We start from the raw sequence: 14,979 nt of genomic DNA, 5'->3' as shown, positions 1-14,979 counted from the left end.
TCTATTGGATTTCATTGCATGAACCACTTGTTCACATTCTTTGCCCAATTGCTTGTCTTTTCCTTGTTGATTTTTAGGAACTCTGTACTAATTTAGATACTAATCCTTTCTTAGTTATATGGATACAGCCACCTAGGCCTATGACTAGTCCTTTTTCATCATACAGAAAATTTTAAATTATAGTCATCTATTTCCTTCATGGTTTGAACGCTTTAGGTTTTATATAAGAAATCCATTCCCAGCCTGAACTACTCATCTTCCCTTCTTACGATTTTAAAGCTTTACTTTTCATGCTTGTTTTTAAAATTTTATTAGGACTTTTTCATTGTGTATGTTGTGAAGTAGAAACCTAATTTTTATCCTTTTTCTTCTAGAGAGCGAACTGTCACACCACCATTTATTGCACAGTCTATTCTTTCCCACATTTATAATTCTGCCTCTGTCATATATTGAGCTCCCATACAGGTGTGGGTCATTTTGGGGGCACTCTACTGTTGCATGGGTCTCTCTGTTGATCATCTCACCCATGCCACGCTGCCCTACTCATTAGAGCTTTACGGTAAACACTGCTTTCTTATAGGGGAAAGTGCACCTGTTCTGTCTTAGCCCTTTTGAACTGTACCATGTTCATGAATCAGAAGACTCGTTATTAAGTCAGTTCTTCTCAAAATGGCCTACAGACTCAATGCATTCGTGGTCAAAAATCCCAGGCTTTTCTGGTGGAAATTAACAGATTGATTCTATAATTTACATGGAAACACAAAGGATCTAAAATAGTCAAAGCAATTCTGAAAATAAAACAAAGTTGAGAGGACTACCTGATTTCAGTACTCAAGACAATGTGATATTAACACACTGTCTGGACTAGGTTCTTTTCATAAATACCTACATGATGGTGGTGAACTGATTTCGACAAAGGTGCCACAGTGAACTCAATGAGAAAAAGACTATCTTTTAACAAACGGTGTTGAAACAACTGGTTATCTCTATGGCAAAAAATAAATCTTAACTTTACGTCTTAATACTATTTTGAATTTCTTCTATCTCTCTTACATTTTTTTTTTTTTTTTTTTTAAAAGATTTCTTTACTTGAGAGAGTGGGGGGAGGGGAGCAGGCAGAGGCAGAGACAGGATCTCAAGCAGACTCCCTGCTGAGCACAGAGCCTGACGCAGGGCTCAATCCCATGACCCTGAGGTCATGACATGAGCTGACACCAAGAATCGGATGCTATACTGACTGAGTCCTGGGTGCCCCTCTTTTACATTTCTAATATGGTTGTGTCTGGGTGGCTCAGTCGGTTAGACATCTGCCTTTGGCTCAGGTCATGATCCCAGGATCCTGGGATCCAGCCCCACATTGGGTTCCCTGCTCAGCGGGGAGCCTGCTTCTCCCTCTCCCTCTCCCTGCCACTCCCCCTGCTTGTGCTCTATCTCATATAAATAAAATCTTTAAAAAACAAAAACACTGCTTGATTTTGCTATAGATAATTCTATTTTATTTGGCTTCTCAAAGAATCACTTTATGTTTGTTGATTTTTTTTTTTCCTGTGATTCATGTTTGTTCTTATCTTTATTACTATCTTATTTTTGGGATTTACTCCCTTGTGTTATTTCCTGTACTGGACCCTTAGTTAATTGGTTTTTAACTTTTCTTCCTTAAAAGATAAGTTCTATAAATCTTCCTTGAAGTATAAACTTAGCTGCATTACACAAATGTTATTTTTCATTTTTACTGAGATTTAATACCAAATATTTTCAGACTTCCATAATGAGTGCATCTTACTTTCGTAATTAATTTTTTCCAATTTTTTTTTTGATCGTGGTAAAACATACATACCATGAATGTAACATCTTAACCACTTTTAAGTACCCAGTTCAGGGGTATTAAGTAGATTCATAATTAAGCTACCATCACCTCCACCCATCTCCAGAACTCTCTTCATCTTGTAAAACTGAAACTCTATAACCATTAAACAATGGTCTCCATTTTTAATTAGTTTTTAATATTATTGGACTATACTACACAAACCAACCCATGTGCAGATAAGTGAGAGCTGATTTCATCCACCAATATCCAGAGAAATAAAAAAGTTTTACCAAAATGACTCCATCAAACTTGAACTGGCACCACTAAGGTTAGAGCAAGGAAACCACTTCTCCACAACAGCCGCACTCCAGGGACCAGTGCGGCCGAGCTCCTGCTGGGCCCACTCTGGAACAGCAGCAGCTACAGGGACAGGAGCAGAGATGGGAGAGGAAGGAAAGAAAAAGAGACATTAGGCCCAAAGCGGAGAACGCAAGCGCTTGCTCCGCCCTTGGACAGGCGGCATTCTCACAAAGGACACACAAGGCCACATCATTAACAACATTCCTTCATCCACACCACCAATTCCAAGTGGTACCCCAACAATGTACAAACGTAGGCTAGCTCACGGCTCCTCAAACACACCAGACACACACCCTTCCAGAGCCTTGGCGCTTGGGGTTGCCTCTATCAGCAACATTCTTCCCATTTCACCTTCCTTCAAGCCTTTGCTCCAATATTACTCTTTCAGCAAAGCCTGTTCAAACCCACCCCTTACACTCCCCATTCCTTTTTTCCTGCTTTATTACGATGGCACTTATCTCTTTCAAACATACTATGCAACCTCCTTACTTATTGTTTCCCCCGACTAGATGGTACACTAAGAACAGAGACTTTTGTCTATTTTGTTCTCTGATACATTCCCATTAGAACAGCGCCTGCCACAGCAGCCACTCAATAAATCTGTTGAATAAATGAATGGAATAAGTATCAAATTGATTATAGTTCTATCTACCTAGCATAAATAAGGTTTGTGTTGTATTAGTAACAATGCAACAAATTGGAAGGTAGACAGAATCACAACAGTTTTATATGCAGTCTTCATTAAATATATTAGTACAAGTTTCATCTTATACCTTTGATTTCAACCCAGTTTCACAGAGCCTTTGGACCCCTCAGAAGTGCTTTAGGATTTCTATAAATAATAATGACTTAAATTGCCTGAAGTATTGTAGCTTACTTTTATCCGTTTCATAATAGATATTGGGGTTCTACTAAGAGCACAGTGAAAAAAAAATTCTGATGGTGGAAAAAACTATAAACCACTGCCCTGGAGTATGTTAGTTATTGGTTCAGAAGCTTACCACAGGCAGCAGGATCTTCGAGTGAATTGTGAATCTGATTCAATACAATATCTACAACATCAGAGAAAAGGGAAGCTGTATCCTGGGGGCTCTCTGCCACAAGTGTTTGGAGAAAAGGTCTTTGAAATTCAGCCTCCTCAGTGCGGAACACGGTGAGGACTGTAGCACTGGTAGAGAGGGGGGAAATAACTCCCGTGATGGGGGGCCAGCCTTCACCAGGGTCCACACTGGCAACCTACATCAGAAGTTCTAATTAGTTGAGAAGATGGTTGTCCTATGGCCAAAGAAGAATGTAGCTTAGTAAAAGACAGAATGATAGTTTCCCCCGATGACTGTTATTATAAAAGAGAAAACCGTAGAAAAGACAGGCTGGATGGGTATTAGTGCTAGAACTGAATTTAGTGACCATATAATCCTAATCTCTCAATTTATAAATAAGAAAAACCTAAGGTTACCAGGAATATTTACTAAACACTTATTATGTGCTTATTATAACTCACCGAGTCCTCAAAACTGAGGACCTCACAACCCCACTCTGAGGTAAAAATGATTATTATCCCCCTTTTACAGAGGAGGAATTAAGGCTGAGAAATAAATAACCTGTTTAAGGTCACTCAGTTAGATGCAGAAGCCAAGCACATATGGATTTGAAACCCACACTCTTAACCATGAGGCAGTACTACCACGTAAGGGATTTACTCAGATCACACAGTTGGGCAGCAGAGCTGAGACCCAATCCAGACCGCCTGACTCCCGACCTAGTGCTCTTTCTATCAGAACACACAACTCTTAGAACAATATTGGTTCAGAGACTATACAGCTTTTCTCTAAGTGTCTCACAATGGGATCCAGAAGATAGAAGCCTTCTGAGGTAACAAAGACAAAAGACAAAGTAAGGTAAGAAATTTGCTCCTTGTTTAAAAATAACCATCACCTTTCAATCAAATCTGGGCATATATGTATTTCTCAGAAGACATTTCTAAGTTTGTGTAACTACTGAACCCTAGTACACCTAATTTTACAGTGTAGGGCTTTTAAAAAATATTTATTATATAAAGTTAATAAATATATATAGAACACTTACAAAATAACTAGAAACCAGGCATTACTTCACCACCCTAAACTAATACTTGCATTCCATTCGGCCCACTGCCTTTTGTTCCCATATAAGAATATAATTTAACTTCGCTGGAATTAAGGTACATGCAGTTTTATGAACTGTTTCTTCACTAAGGAGCACTGTCATGATGCTACATGTGTACCTGAAACTACGTCATGTAGAACAATCGTTGGCATTTGATAAACACATTAATTTCACCTCACCAGTGTGTTTTTAGACAAGAATAATTTAGCATGTGCCAGGTACCTACCAGGTGTAACTCCTCAGCAGTCAGCCTGCTTACCAGCTGCTGAAATAACATCCTCTGAGTTGATTTGTTCTCCTCTGGACTTTGTAACATCCAGCTCTCAGTGCCCAACGTGCTACTCGCTGGGAGAGACCACTGGCTTGCCGTGCCTTTTAGAAAAATTCTGACTGGTTTTTGAAAATGTCTCTGATGCATGGCCAAGGGCTCTAGGGTGACCGTCCATGTTTCTTGAGTCTCTTTGCCTGTTGGAAATAAGGAATATTAAGATTCTAATGTAATCGTTACTAAAAACAGATTTAATAGTAAGAAGAAAAAAATGAGACTGTCCGTGTGGTCCGAGTATCGTCACTTCGCGCTTCATCCCTCATCCCACGGCCCACAGAGCAGCAGAGCAGGTGCATTTTGTTCTACAGGAACAGCTACATATGAATGGAATCACAAGGGTCCAACTAAATGTCAGAACTTCCCAATAATTATGCCTTAGAAATAAGTGTTCAAGTAATACTCATGAGTTATAAAAAAGACAACACTGCTTAAATCTGTAAAATACAGTGTATCACATCTTAGAAGAATGTTGAATTCTAAAGATTATGTATGACAAAACTGCTTAAACAAAACTACTCTTGAAATTTCCTTAAACTGCACGCAATGTATGTAACATAGTTTTACGTATACATCTCTACAGAGTAGGACTTTTGTGTGGATATGGGATTCAGAAGTGAGATTCACTCTACAGATCACACAGTAAGCTTATGAAGAGTCTAACATGCTGGCTCTTCCTGGTAACAGGCACCAATTTCAGAGGCTGTTCACTAATTTGTTATTTCTTCTCTTAATCAATCATTGCTTCTCTATGGTCTTCCATTTATCAGTCTCTTCTATGAGGCAGGAAATCTTACCACCCCTTTACTTGGGCACCTGAACACTATTATCCTTCTTTTCAACAGCTGGGAAATTCTTTAAAAATCACTCACTAGTTCTTTTTAAAGGTGGGCTGGCAGATACACTGAGCCCATGTTCAACGCTTTCCTGTGGTACCTGATTCTGCACAGACACCTTCTAATTACAAGCATTAATGGAGTGCCTAGGCTGTTGGAAACTCTAAAGAAAAGCATGAGCTTGCCTTGAAGAAATCAATGTACCTGAGACCATAAAACCCCCCCCCAAAGAGTATTTGCTTACCTTCAACAGGGAGAAATAATGTTCCTTCCATCCGTGGAAATGAGGCTTCATAGGCAGATTTATAGAGCAAACAGTTCAAAGTAGCATCAGGTGGCAGAGTTGAAATCCACGAAGAGAGGGGAGATTCACTTGCCAGCTTTTTTTCACTACCAAGCAGTCTCTTCCCAGCTTTAGTACAATCCTGGCTGAAAGTCTCGGATGGTAAGATAGTGCCTCCGACAAGGTGGAGCAGTTCGCACACTGTCCAGTACCCACGGTGGTCCGGGGATTCCCACAACTGAAATAAAAATTACAAAGAAACTCAGGTGGTTATAAATGAGGCATCCATAAATAAAGCTTGGGGAGAGCAGGAGAAAGTAGACATCTACATTAAAGGATCGAATTACTCAATTATTGTATTTATTAAGCCACACACAAACGGTCAGTATCCTATTACCGTACAGCCTGCTCTCACTACAGCCCTAGTCATCTCTTGCCTAGACTCTTACTGTACAGCCTCTCCAGTCTGTGTCCTGCCTCTCATCTGTCCTCTATGTTGCTCCAAGTATTCTCGCAAATCATGAATCTGATCGTGCTACTTCTCTAAAAACTTTCAAGGGCTTCCCACTGCCTCCACGATAAAGTAACTCTTGGGGATAGCCCAGCCCTAAACAACCTTTCCAAACACATTATCTTTCCCTCACCCACTGCTACCTTCCAGGACACTGAACCATTTACTGTTTCCTGAACATGCCATACTTTATCTTCCATGCTTTGGTTCATGCTGTTTCCCATGCTTTCCCCTTCTTCTCCAACTTGGGTAATCTAGCTCAAATCCTGCTTTCTCTGTAAAAGCCAGTCTTTATTTCCTCACACACAGACAACTGTTCATTCAACTTTTTTTTTTTAATTTGAGAGAGACAGAATGAGAGAGAGAGCACAAGCAGGGGGAAGGAGCAGAGGGAGAAGCAGACTCCCTGCTGAGCAGGGAGCCTGATGCAGGACTCGATCCCGGGACTCCAGGATCATGACCTGAGCCGAAGGCAGTCACTTAACCAACTGAGCCACCCAGGCGCCCCATTTAACCTTCTTTTAACAAACTTTTTTTTTTATAAGAATTGTCCTTTTATTTAAGATTTTACTTATTTTTTTTTAACTGAGAAAGACACAGCGAGAGAGGGAACACAAGCAGGGGGAGTGGGAGAGGGAGAACAGGCTTCCCGCGGAGCAGGGAGCCCAAAGCAGGCTTGATCCTAGGACCCTGGGATCATGACCCAAGCCAAAGGCAGCCGCTTAACGACTGAGCCATCCAGGCACCCCTTAACAAACTTTTACTGAGCAACCTTTATATGCCATGAATTAGCAAGACCTAGTCTCAGTCTTCTAGAATCTTAAAGTTGGGGGTAGAGTAAAACTGCAATAATGTGAAATGTTTAACTCAGCATCACAATATAACATGACAATATTTAAGTAGTATAGGAACATGATGGAAGAGCGTCTACCCCGAAATACAATTATTATGCTGGTTTGCCTACTCCACAGGAGTTAACAATTATAGATCATAAATTGGTATGGAATGTGAGGTCTTCAAAGTCATCTCCAAACTTTTCATATATTCGAGTTCAAAAAGGGGCATAAGAGTACCCAAGGTCACAGCAAGGCAAGAACAGACTAGTCCAAGAACCAAGAACTATCTTGGATAGTGCTTTTAAAATGAGGGTCATGACCCTTTGGTGGACTCAGATGGATCCTTTGATGGATCAACTGACTGGCTCATGATCAGCATCAAAAAAAAAAAACAAAAACAGAATAGAAAATATCAGAGCACAACAGAAAATATCTCATGTAGTGAAGATAAACAAAATATTGTAAAACTTTTGTTCCAGTTATGCATGCCAGTTTGGAAATTAATCAATTAAAATTTGCTGTTACCATCCATATGTCCATGCCTATGTTCACTGCTATGGGGGAAAACAGTAAGCTAGTTCATATACCATAGATCCTGATTAGGATTTTTTGCCAAAGGGAAACAAAAAATTTGTTGAAATAGTCAGATATTCTGGCTAGAGGACAGCTAGGGAAAAAAAAATCTGCTTATCAGTTGAAAGGTAAAGCTTCAATAAGAGTTGAAAAAGACATCAACTTTTGATGAGAATATATGCACATGATTCAAAAACAACACAATCACTATACAGAGTATGGTCACATTTTTCATTTTTATGCATATTACAGATTAAGTGAGAGACAAGTCTTAGTGATAAGTTTCAAATCTGGAGATTTATAGATGTCCACAAAACTATAAATTCAGGGGCACCTGGTTGGCTTGGTCAGTAGAATATGGGACTCTTGATGTCAGGGTTAAGTTCGAGCCCCACATTGGGTGTAGCGATTACTTAAAAATAAATCTTAAAAAAAAAAAACTATAATCTCCAAGACAGCAGGAACTACATCTGTCTGATTCACTAATGATACATCCAGCACCCAGCAGATACGTAATAAATGTGGCTGAATAAATCAGGTATAAAGTCGAAAGCATGTCAGTGGTCTTCTATGCTCCCTTCTATCCTGTAAGAGTTCTGTGCTTGGATCCCTCCTCCCCCAGTCTGTGAGTCCAGGTTGTTTCTTCCAGTTCTGTTTCCCAGACTGTGAGCTCCACAAGATAGGACCTGGATTTTCTCTCCTTCCCTTCTCTCTACCCCTGTAGTGAGAGCTCTCCAAGGACTAACCTAAAGCTCCCTTGTCTCCTCAGTGTGGCTGGGCAGAGGCTTTTTGAATAGGAAAAGATGAATCTTCACCAGAAAAAAAAAAAAACAGAAAAGCTTGTTTGATGGGCATTTTCTTAGGGTAAACAACATAGCAGATGTGAGAAGGGAAGCCTCAGAGAAGAGAAGACCCATCCCCTCAGATGGTGGAATGTCAGAACTGGAAGAGATCTTTAAGAAGATACTGTCAATCTACTTATTGTAATACTATTCCAAAAAAAGAAAAGGTAGAAGAATCTGCAAGGCCCATGTGCCAAGATTTCTTTCTAGCCAGTATTTGATATAATTCCAGAATAAAGTCTTTGGTGTGATTTGGTATCAATTACCCCAAATCAAGCAGTTACGTGTTGTGTACTACGTCCAATACTTGATTTGCTGCCTTAACAAATTTTAAGTTCTAGGATTCCATTTTCTCCATCAAATGTTCACAATCCCCTTAAACACCTTTGTTCTTTCCCTTTCTTTGACAAGCCACTGCTGCCTTATTTTACATTTACCATTTCTGGGCTTTGAATGTGAAAGCATGTTGGAAATTTTAACAGTGTATATCATTTTTTAAGTACCTGCTCATTTTCCATTTGTAATCTTGCAATTTAACCCACTCCTAGTTTAGCTACATGTGTTTCCAAGAAGTGGAATCACATCTTTTACCTGGTTAAGCCATTGCTCATCAATTAGAAGAAAATCCGCACTTTTACTGCCTAGGTCCTATAGACATGTGCTTTCTGAAACAAACTAAGCTCCTTTCCAGTTCAAGTATTTATACCTGCTCTTTTCTGGAATGTTCTTTCCCAACCTTCCTGTTCCTCCTCCTTCATCTCCTCTGCTCATAAAGCACGCCCACCCCACCCTTCTACCTCCTCTTGCTCACCTGTTTATTCGTATCTGTTTAATGTAGCTTCCTCACTAGAAGGTAAACCACCTCAGCTGACCACCACGCCCTCCACAACTTTAACAGAGTAGGCAGTTGGTGCAATGGCTTCTCAATGACTATTTGTTAATTAAATGAAGGTGAGAGGAGGAAAATGGTGAGGGTAAAAATACATACTTATTGGGCTCCTAGGTGGCTCAGTCTCTGCCTTTGGCTCAGGTCATGATCTCAGGGTCCTGGCACTGAGCCCCGCACTGGGCTCCCTGCTCAGCGGGGAGTCTGATTCTCCCTCCGCTCCTTCCCCGACCCGTTCTCTCTCTCAAATAAATAAAATCTTAAAAAAAAAATACATACTTATCTCGGAGTACTTAACAGGAGCAGGGGCCCCAGTGCCTCAACAAAAATCCAAATGAGCCACTTACAACTGTAAGCTTTAGTCAACAACTACTTACTGAACTCGTACAATGTTCAATACCCATCTGCAGGGGATACAAAGGTGTTGTGTGCCTGCCTCTCAGGTATTTTTAGACTAGATGGAAGGTAAGAGGCTTGCATATAGGAAAATATAGTGGGGAAAGGGTAAGTGCCACGAAAGTGGGTGGAAATTCAGAAGTTGAGACTAAGTAGTTGCCACGGGGCAACTACTCCAAACTTCTTAGGCAACTACTCCAAACTTCTTAGGCAACTACTTCAAACTTCTAACGCCACGGGGCGTTAGAAGTTTGGACTGGCACAGAAGAGTGAGCACTGGCATTCGGGGTGATGGATAAGACAACACGCAGTCAAGATTTGTTGACCGAGGGGCGCCTGGGTGGCTCAGTCGTTGAGCGTCTGCCTTCGGCTCAGGTCATGATCCCAGGGTCCTGGGATCGAGCCCCGCATCGGGCTCCCTGCTCGGCGGGAAGCCTGCTTCTCCCTCTCCCACTCCCCCTGCTTGTGTTCCTTCTCTCGCTGTGTCTCTCTGTCAAATAAATAAATAAAATCTTTAAAAAAAAAAAAAAAAAGAAAAAAAGATTTGTTGACCGACTAGACGATGCTTCAGTATGCTGGAGTATTCGTCGTGTGTAGGAAAAACAGAACCCTAAATGCTTACCTTAGTGTGTACCAAGGACCTACCTATCGTCCCGGTTTATGACCACAGGACTTCCCTTCTGAAGGGACACATGCTGGTCGTGCTAGTCTCGTTGAGTCTCCCGGCGGCTCTGCAGACGCTTCCAGGTTCCGGTCAACCAGCAGGACACCGTGCGCCAAGTCCGAGTTTACCACGAACTTACCTTCGGCCACTCGGTGGTATCCAGCCAGTACAAGGTGATTTTTCGGGCGGTCATAACTTCCTGGACTCTCCTGGGCAGCAGCTTCTCCATCACCTGTTTGGGGGGAGGCGGCAGGCGCTGAGCCTGGGCCTCGCTGCCGGACACGAACTGCAGCAGCTCCCTCTGCGAATGCGGACAGGGGGCCAGCAGGAAGACCGCGTTCACGAAGCCCCCGAGCAGAGTCTCGGCCTCCTTGGCCTCGCCCTCCACGTCCAGCAGTCTCCTCCCGCTGCTGCGCAGGATCGGCTTCGTGGGCGACGTGATCTCGGGCCGGTCCCACTGGTAGTCCAGCAGCGTCTCCATCAGCGCGCTGTGCGTGTGGCTGGCCCTGGGCGCCGGGCCCGGCAGGTGGGCGCCGTGGGCGACGTCCCCGAGCCTGGCGTCCAGCTCCTCCTCGAAGTCCTCCCAGGAGCGGGCCCCCAGTTCGCGGAAGTCAGACACGCGGGACGGCCGGCTCCGCGCCCCCTCAGAGTCAAAGAACTTGAAGGCCCAGCGGACCCTGGCCAGGCCGAAACGGCAACTCAGGTAGGTGAGGAGGCGCAGGGCGGCCCGCCGGACCGGACTCCGGCCAGTGGCACCGCCCGCGGTGTCCAGCAGCAGCATAACGTTGTGACAGCAGGCCATGTCGGCCGCGCCGCCGCCCCGGGGCTCCGGCCGTGGCCCGCGAGGCTCTCTTCTCGGCCCGAGCTTCAGAGAACCAGCGCCATTCACCGCTTCCCTCAGGAGCCCTGGTGGAAAAGCTCCCGCGCTCTCCAAGTGCTCCTGCCATTGGCGGAGTCAGCCCCCAAAGTCAGCTCCTATTGGTCACTTGCCTTACGTAACTTACGTGAGTAACTTCCATCCTTGGCGCTGATTGGAAAGGAGACGGAAAAGCTCTCTGCCTGATTGGTGGAGGGCGTGGCTGTGAGCGGGGTACCGTGTTCCGGGAGAAACTTAACATTCATTGGCTTGGGCCTTCGTTTTAAAATTTAAAGAGGTGGCGCTTCGGGGGCGTGTCCTTAAGTTTCCCTTTTGGGCTGGAGGGCTGCGTTTGGGCGATTGTGCGCAGGCGTAGGTGCGGGCTGCTGGGAGGTGTTTACTAAGACTTTGCAAACTTGGTACTGGGAGGGATTTGGAGATGGTCTGACTCAAACTGGGATGAAGCCACCGTCGAATCCGATGATGAAGACTTTAGTTTTCTGTAATTTAAGAAAAAATTATTAACAATTTAAAGTTCACTTCCTTTGCCCCAATAACTTCAAGGAGTTTCTCTGAAGAAGGTAATTAGATTCAAATAAAAGACGTTTGTACATCATAGAGTTACCTGACCAGAAAAATTGGGAAACAGCTCAAGTGCGAATGACTAAAGTATAGTACACCCTAAGGGGAAGGAACATCATGTAGCTTATTATACGTAACAATAGTTGAAAAAAGGACTGCGAAAGAGAGAGAACCCCCGATTTTTTATGTGTATATTTTTAAACTGTTAAAACTGTACTGAAAGTTGTCTGTGATGGTGATGACATGATGATTTTTTTAAAAAAAGGATATATATTACACTTTTCTAAATTTTCTATAATTCTGTATTTCCTTGTTTCATAGTCGGGGGGAAATATACTTAATGAATAAAAAGTATTTCCTGTTGCAAATAGAAGAGGCCAGGTTTCCAAAAGGGCAAGAAGGTAAAGGGAATATTCACGGTAGAGGCTGACGACAAAGGGGGAGTTTGTTTATGGTATACTGTAGGAAGGTCAAGGAAAGAGGGAATCATGGGTCAAGGTCTCCTTAGGGGTTGGATATACAGAGCTGTCAGGGGTTAAAATCCAGATGATGAGGATGACATTGGGAGGCTTAGTAAAAGCTGCAGGTTCAGTTCAAGACTCCGCCTGTCTGCAGGGTCTGCAGTGAAACCTCTGTTTCATTCAGGATATTGGTAATTTGTATTCTCTCTTTTTTTTAATATCAGTCTTACTAGAGGTTTATCAGTTTTATTGATCTTTTCAAAGAATGAGCTCATTTCATTGATTTTTTTTTTCTGTTTTCAATTTCATTGATTTCTGCTCTTTATTTTCCTCTTCCTTCGTTTTGCTTTAGGTTCATTTTGCTCTTCTTTTTCTAGATTCCTTAAGTGAGAACGTAGATTATTTAGATGAGAGTTTTCCCCTTTCCTAAGGTATGCATTTAGTGCCATAAATTTTCTTCTCAGCACAGCTGTGTCCCATAAATTTGGACACCTTGTATTTTTTTTCCACTTACATCCATGTATTTTTCAATTTCTCTTGACAATTCCTCTGACCCATGGATTAATTAGAAGTGTGTTGTTTAGTTGCCAATTGTTTGCAGATTCCCTGTAATCTTTCTATTTTTGATTTCTAGTTTGATTTCACTGATTGGTGGACACATTCTGTATGATTTCAATTCTTTTAAATTTATTGAGGTTATTTTATGGCCCAGGATATGGTCTACCTTCATATATGCTTCTTGAGTATTTGAAAACAATGTATATTCTGCCATTGTTGAGTGGAGTGTTCTATAAATACCAATTAGATACTGTTGGTTAGTGATGGGTTTTTTTTGTTTTTTGTGTTTTTTTTAAAGATTTTATTTATTTATTTGAGAGAGAAAGAATGAGAGCGAGCGAGTACATGAGAGGGGGGAGGGTCAGAGGGAGAAGCAGACTCCCCGCCGAGCAGGGAGCCCGATGCGGGACTCGATCCGGGGACTCGATCCAGGGACTCCAGGATCATGACCTGAGCCGAAGGCAGTCGCTTAACCAACTGAGCCACCCAGGCGCCCAGTGATGTTTATGAGTTCTTCTGTATCTGTGCTGTCTAGTTGTTCTATCAGTTGTTGAGAGAGAGATGTTGAAGTCTTCAACTCTAATTGTGTATAAGTCTATTTCTTTCAGTTCTATCATTATTTTGCTTTATATATTTTGCATCTCTGTTGTTTGATGCATACACATTTAGAATTGCTATGTCTTCTTAGTAGATTGGCCCTTCTATCATTATGTAATATCCCTCTCTCTAACTGGTGATTTTCTTTGCTCTGAAACACTTTGTCTGCTATTAATATAGCTCTCTTGCTTTCTTTGATTAGTGTTTGCACAGTATATCTGGTTTCATTCTTTTTCTGTCAACCTACCTATATCATTGTTTGAAGTGAGTTGTTTTTTTTTTAAGATTTTATTTATTTATTTGACAGAGAGAGACACAGCGAGAGAGGAAACACAAGCAGGGGGAGTGGGAGAGGGAGAAGCAGGCTTCCCCCTGAGCAGGGAGCCCGATGCGGGGCTCAATCCCAGGACCCTGGGATCATGACCTGAGCCGAAGGCAGACGCTTAACGACCGAGCCACCTAGGCACCCCTGAAGTGAGTTTCTTTACGTGACATAAAATTGAGTCATTTTTAAAAATCTGTTCTCCCAGTCTCTATCTCTTAATTGATGTATTTAGACTATGTGTAATATATTATTATTAGGGCTTACATCTGCCATTTTATTTTTTTGTCTTTTTTTTTTTTTTGGTTTTCTGTTTTCCCCCTGCTTCCCTCAGGGAACATTTTTTTTTAAAGATTTTATTTATTTATTTGAGAGAGAATGAGAGCAAGAGAGATCACAGAGGGAGAGGGAGAAACAGACTTGCCTCTGAGCAAGGAACCTGACACGGGGCTCAATTCCAGGACCCTGAGATCATGACCTGAGCAGAAGGCAGAAGCTTAACTGAGTGAGTCACGCACGTGCCCCAATTGAACATTTTTTAAATTTAATTTTGATTTATCAATTTTGTTAGTGTATTTCTTTGTCTAGATTTTTTAGTGTTTTGTCTGAGTATTACAATATGTACATATAACTTACCACAGTTTGGTGGAGTGTAGTTGTAGTAAAGTATGGAATATTACCTCCTTTTGAGTCCCTTACCCTCCCTTACTTAAAATTGTCTTAACTATTTCCTTTACAAATATTGATAACCTATTAGTTATCATTTTTGCCTTAACCATCAAACTTACAAAACTTGAAAAGGAGAGCTTATGGTATTTACGCATACTTTTCCTCTTTCCATTCTTTCTTTCTTCCTGATGCTCTCAGATTCCTTCTTTTATCATTTTTTTCTGTTTTACAACTTCCATTAGCCATTCTTTTAGGGTAAGTCTGCTTGCAGTAAATACCTTAATTTTCCTTCATCTGAGAATGTCTTAATTTTCCCTTTATTCCTGAAGGACATTCACCGGATATAGAATCCTGGGTTGACAGTTCTTTTTGTTTGTTTGTTTTTTCCCATCACTTGAAAAATGTGGGGCTGCTTCCCCCTGGCACTCTGTGGCTTCCTCCGCTGATGCTGCAGGTAGGGGAGCCGCGTT

The 14,979-nt window shown here is 42.0% G+C and overlaps 1 protein-coding gene across 1 annotated transcript in view; it reads right to left on the bottom strand.

Moving 5' to 3' along the window:
• The window catches only part of TICRR (TOPBP1 interacting checkpoint and replication regulator), a 44,992-nt gene extending 33,726 nt beyond the window's left edge, over window positions 1-11,266 (bottom strand). The window contains exons 1-5 of the mRNA XM_021680536.2: window positions 10,604-11,266; window positions 5,718-5,994; window positions 4,539-4,777; window positions 3,169-3,403; window positions 2,098-2,227 (exon numbers count right to left, since the gene is read on the bottom strand). Coding sequence (XP_021536211.1) covers window positions 2,098-2,227; window positions 3,169-3,403; window positions 4,539-4,777; window positions 5,718-5,994; window positions 10,604-11,266 — 1,544 coding nt within the window. The remainder of the gene's footprint in view (window positions 1-2,097; window positions 2,228-3,168; window positions 3,404-4,538; window positions 4,778-5,717; window positions 5,995-10,603) is intronic.
• Window positions 11,267-14,979: the final 3,713 nt, after the last annotated feature.

This window comes from Neomonachus schauinslandi, chromosome 9 (assembly GCF_002201575.2).
Source record: "Neomonachus schauinslandi chromosome 9, ASM220157v2, whole genome shotgun sequence".
Taxonomy (NCBI): domain Eukaryota; kingdom Metazoa; phylum Chordata; class Mammalia; order Carnivora; family Phocidae; genus Neomonachus; species Neomonachus schauinslandi.
The sequence above is the reverse complement of the archived record's forward strand: the minus strand, read 5'-3'. Positions and strand labels throughout refer to the sequence as shown.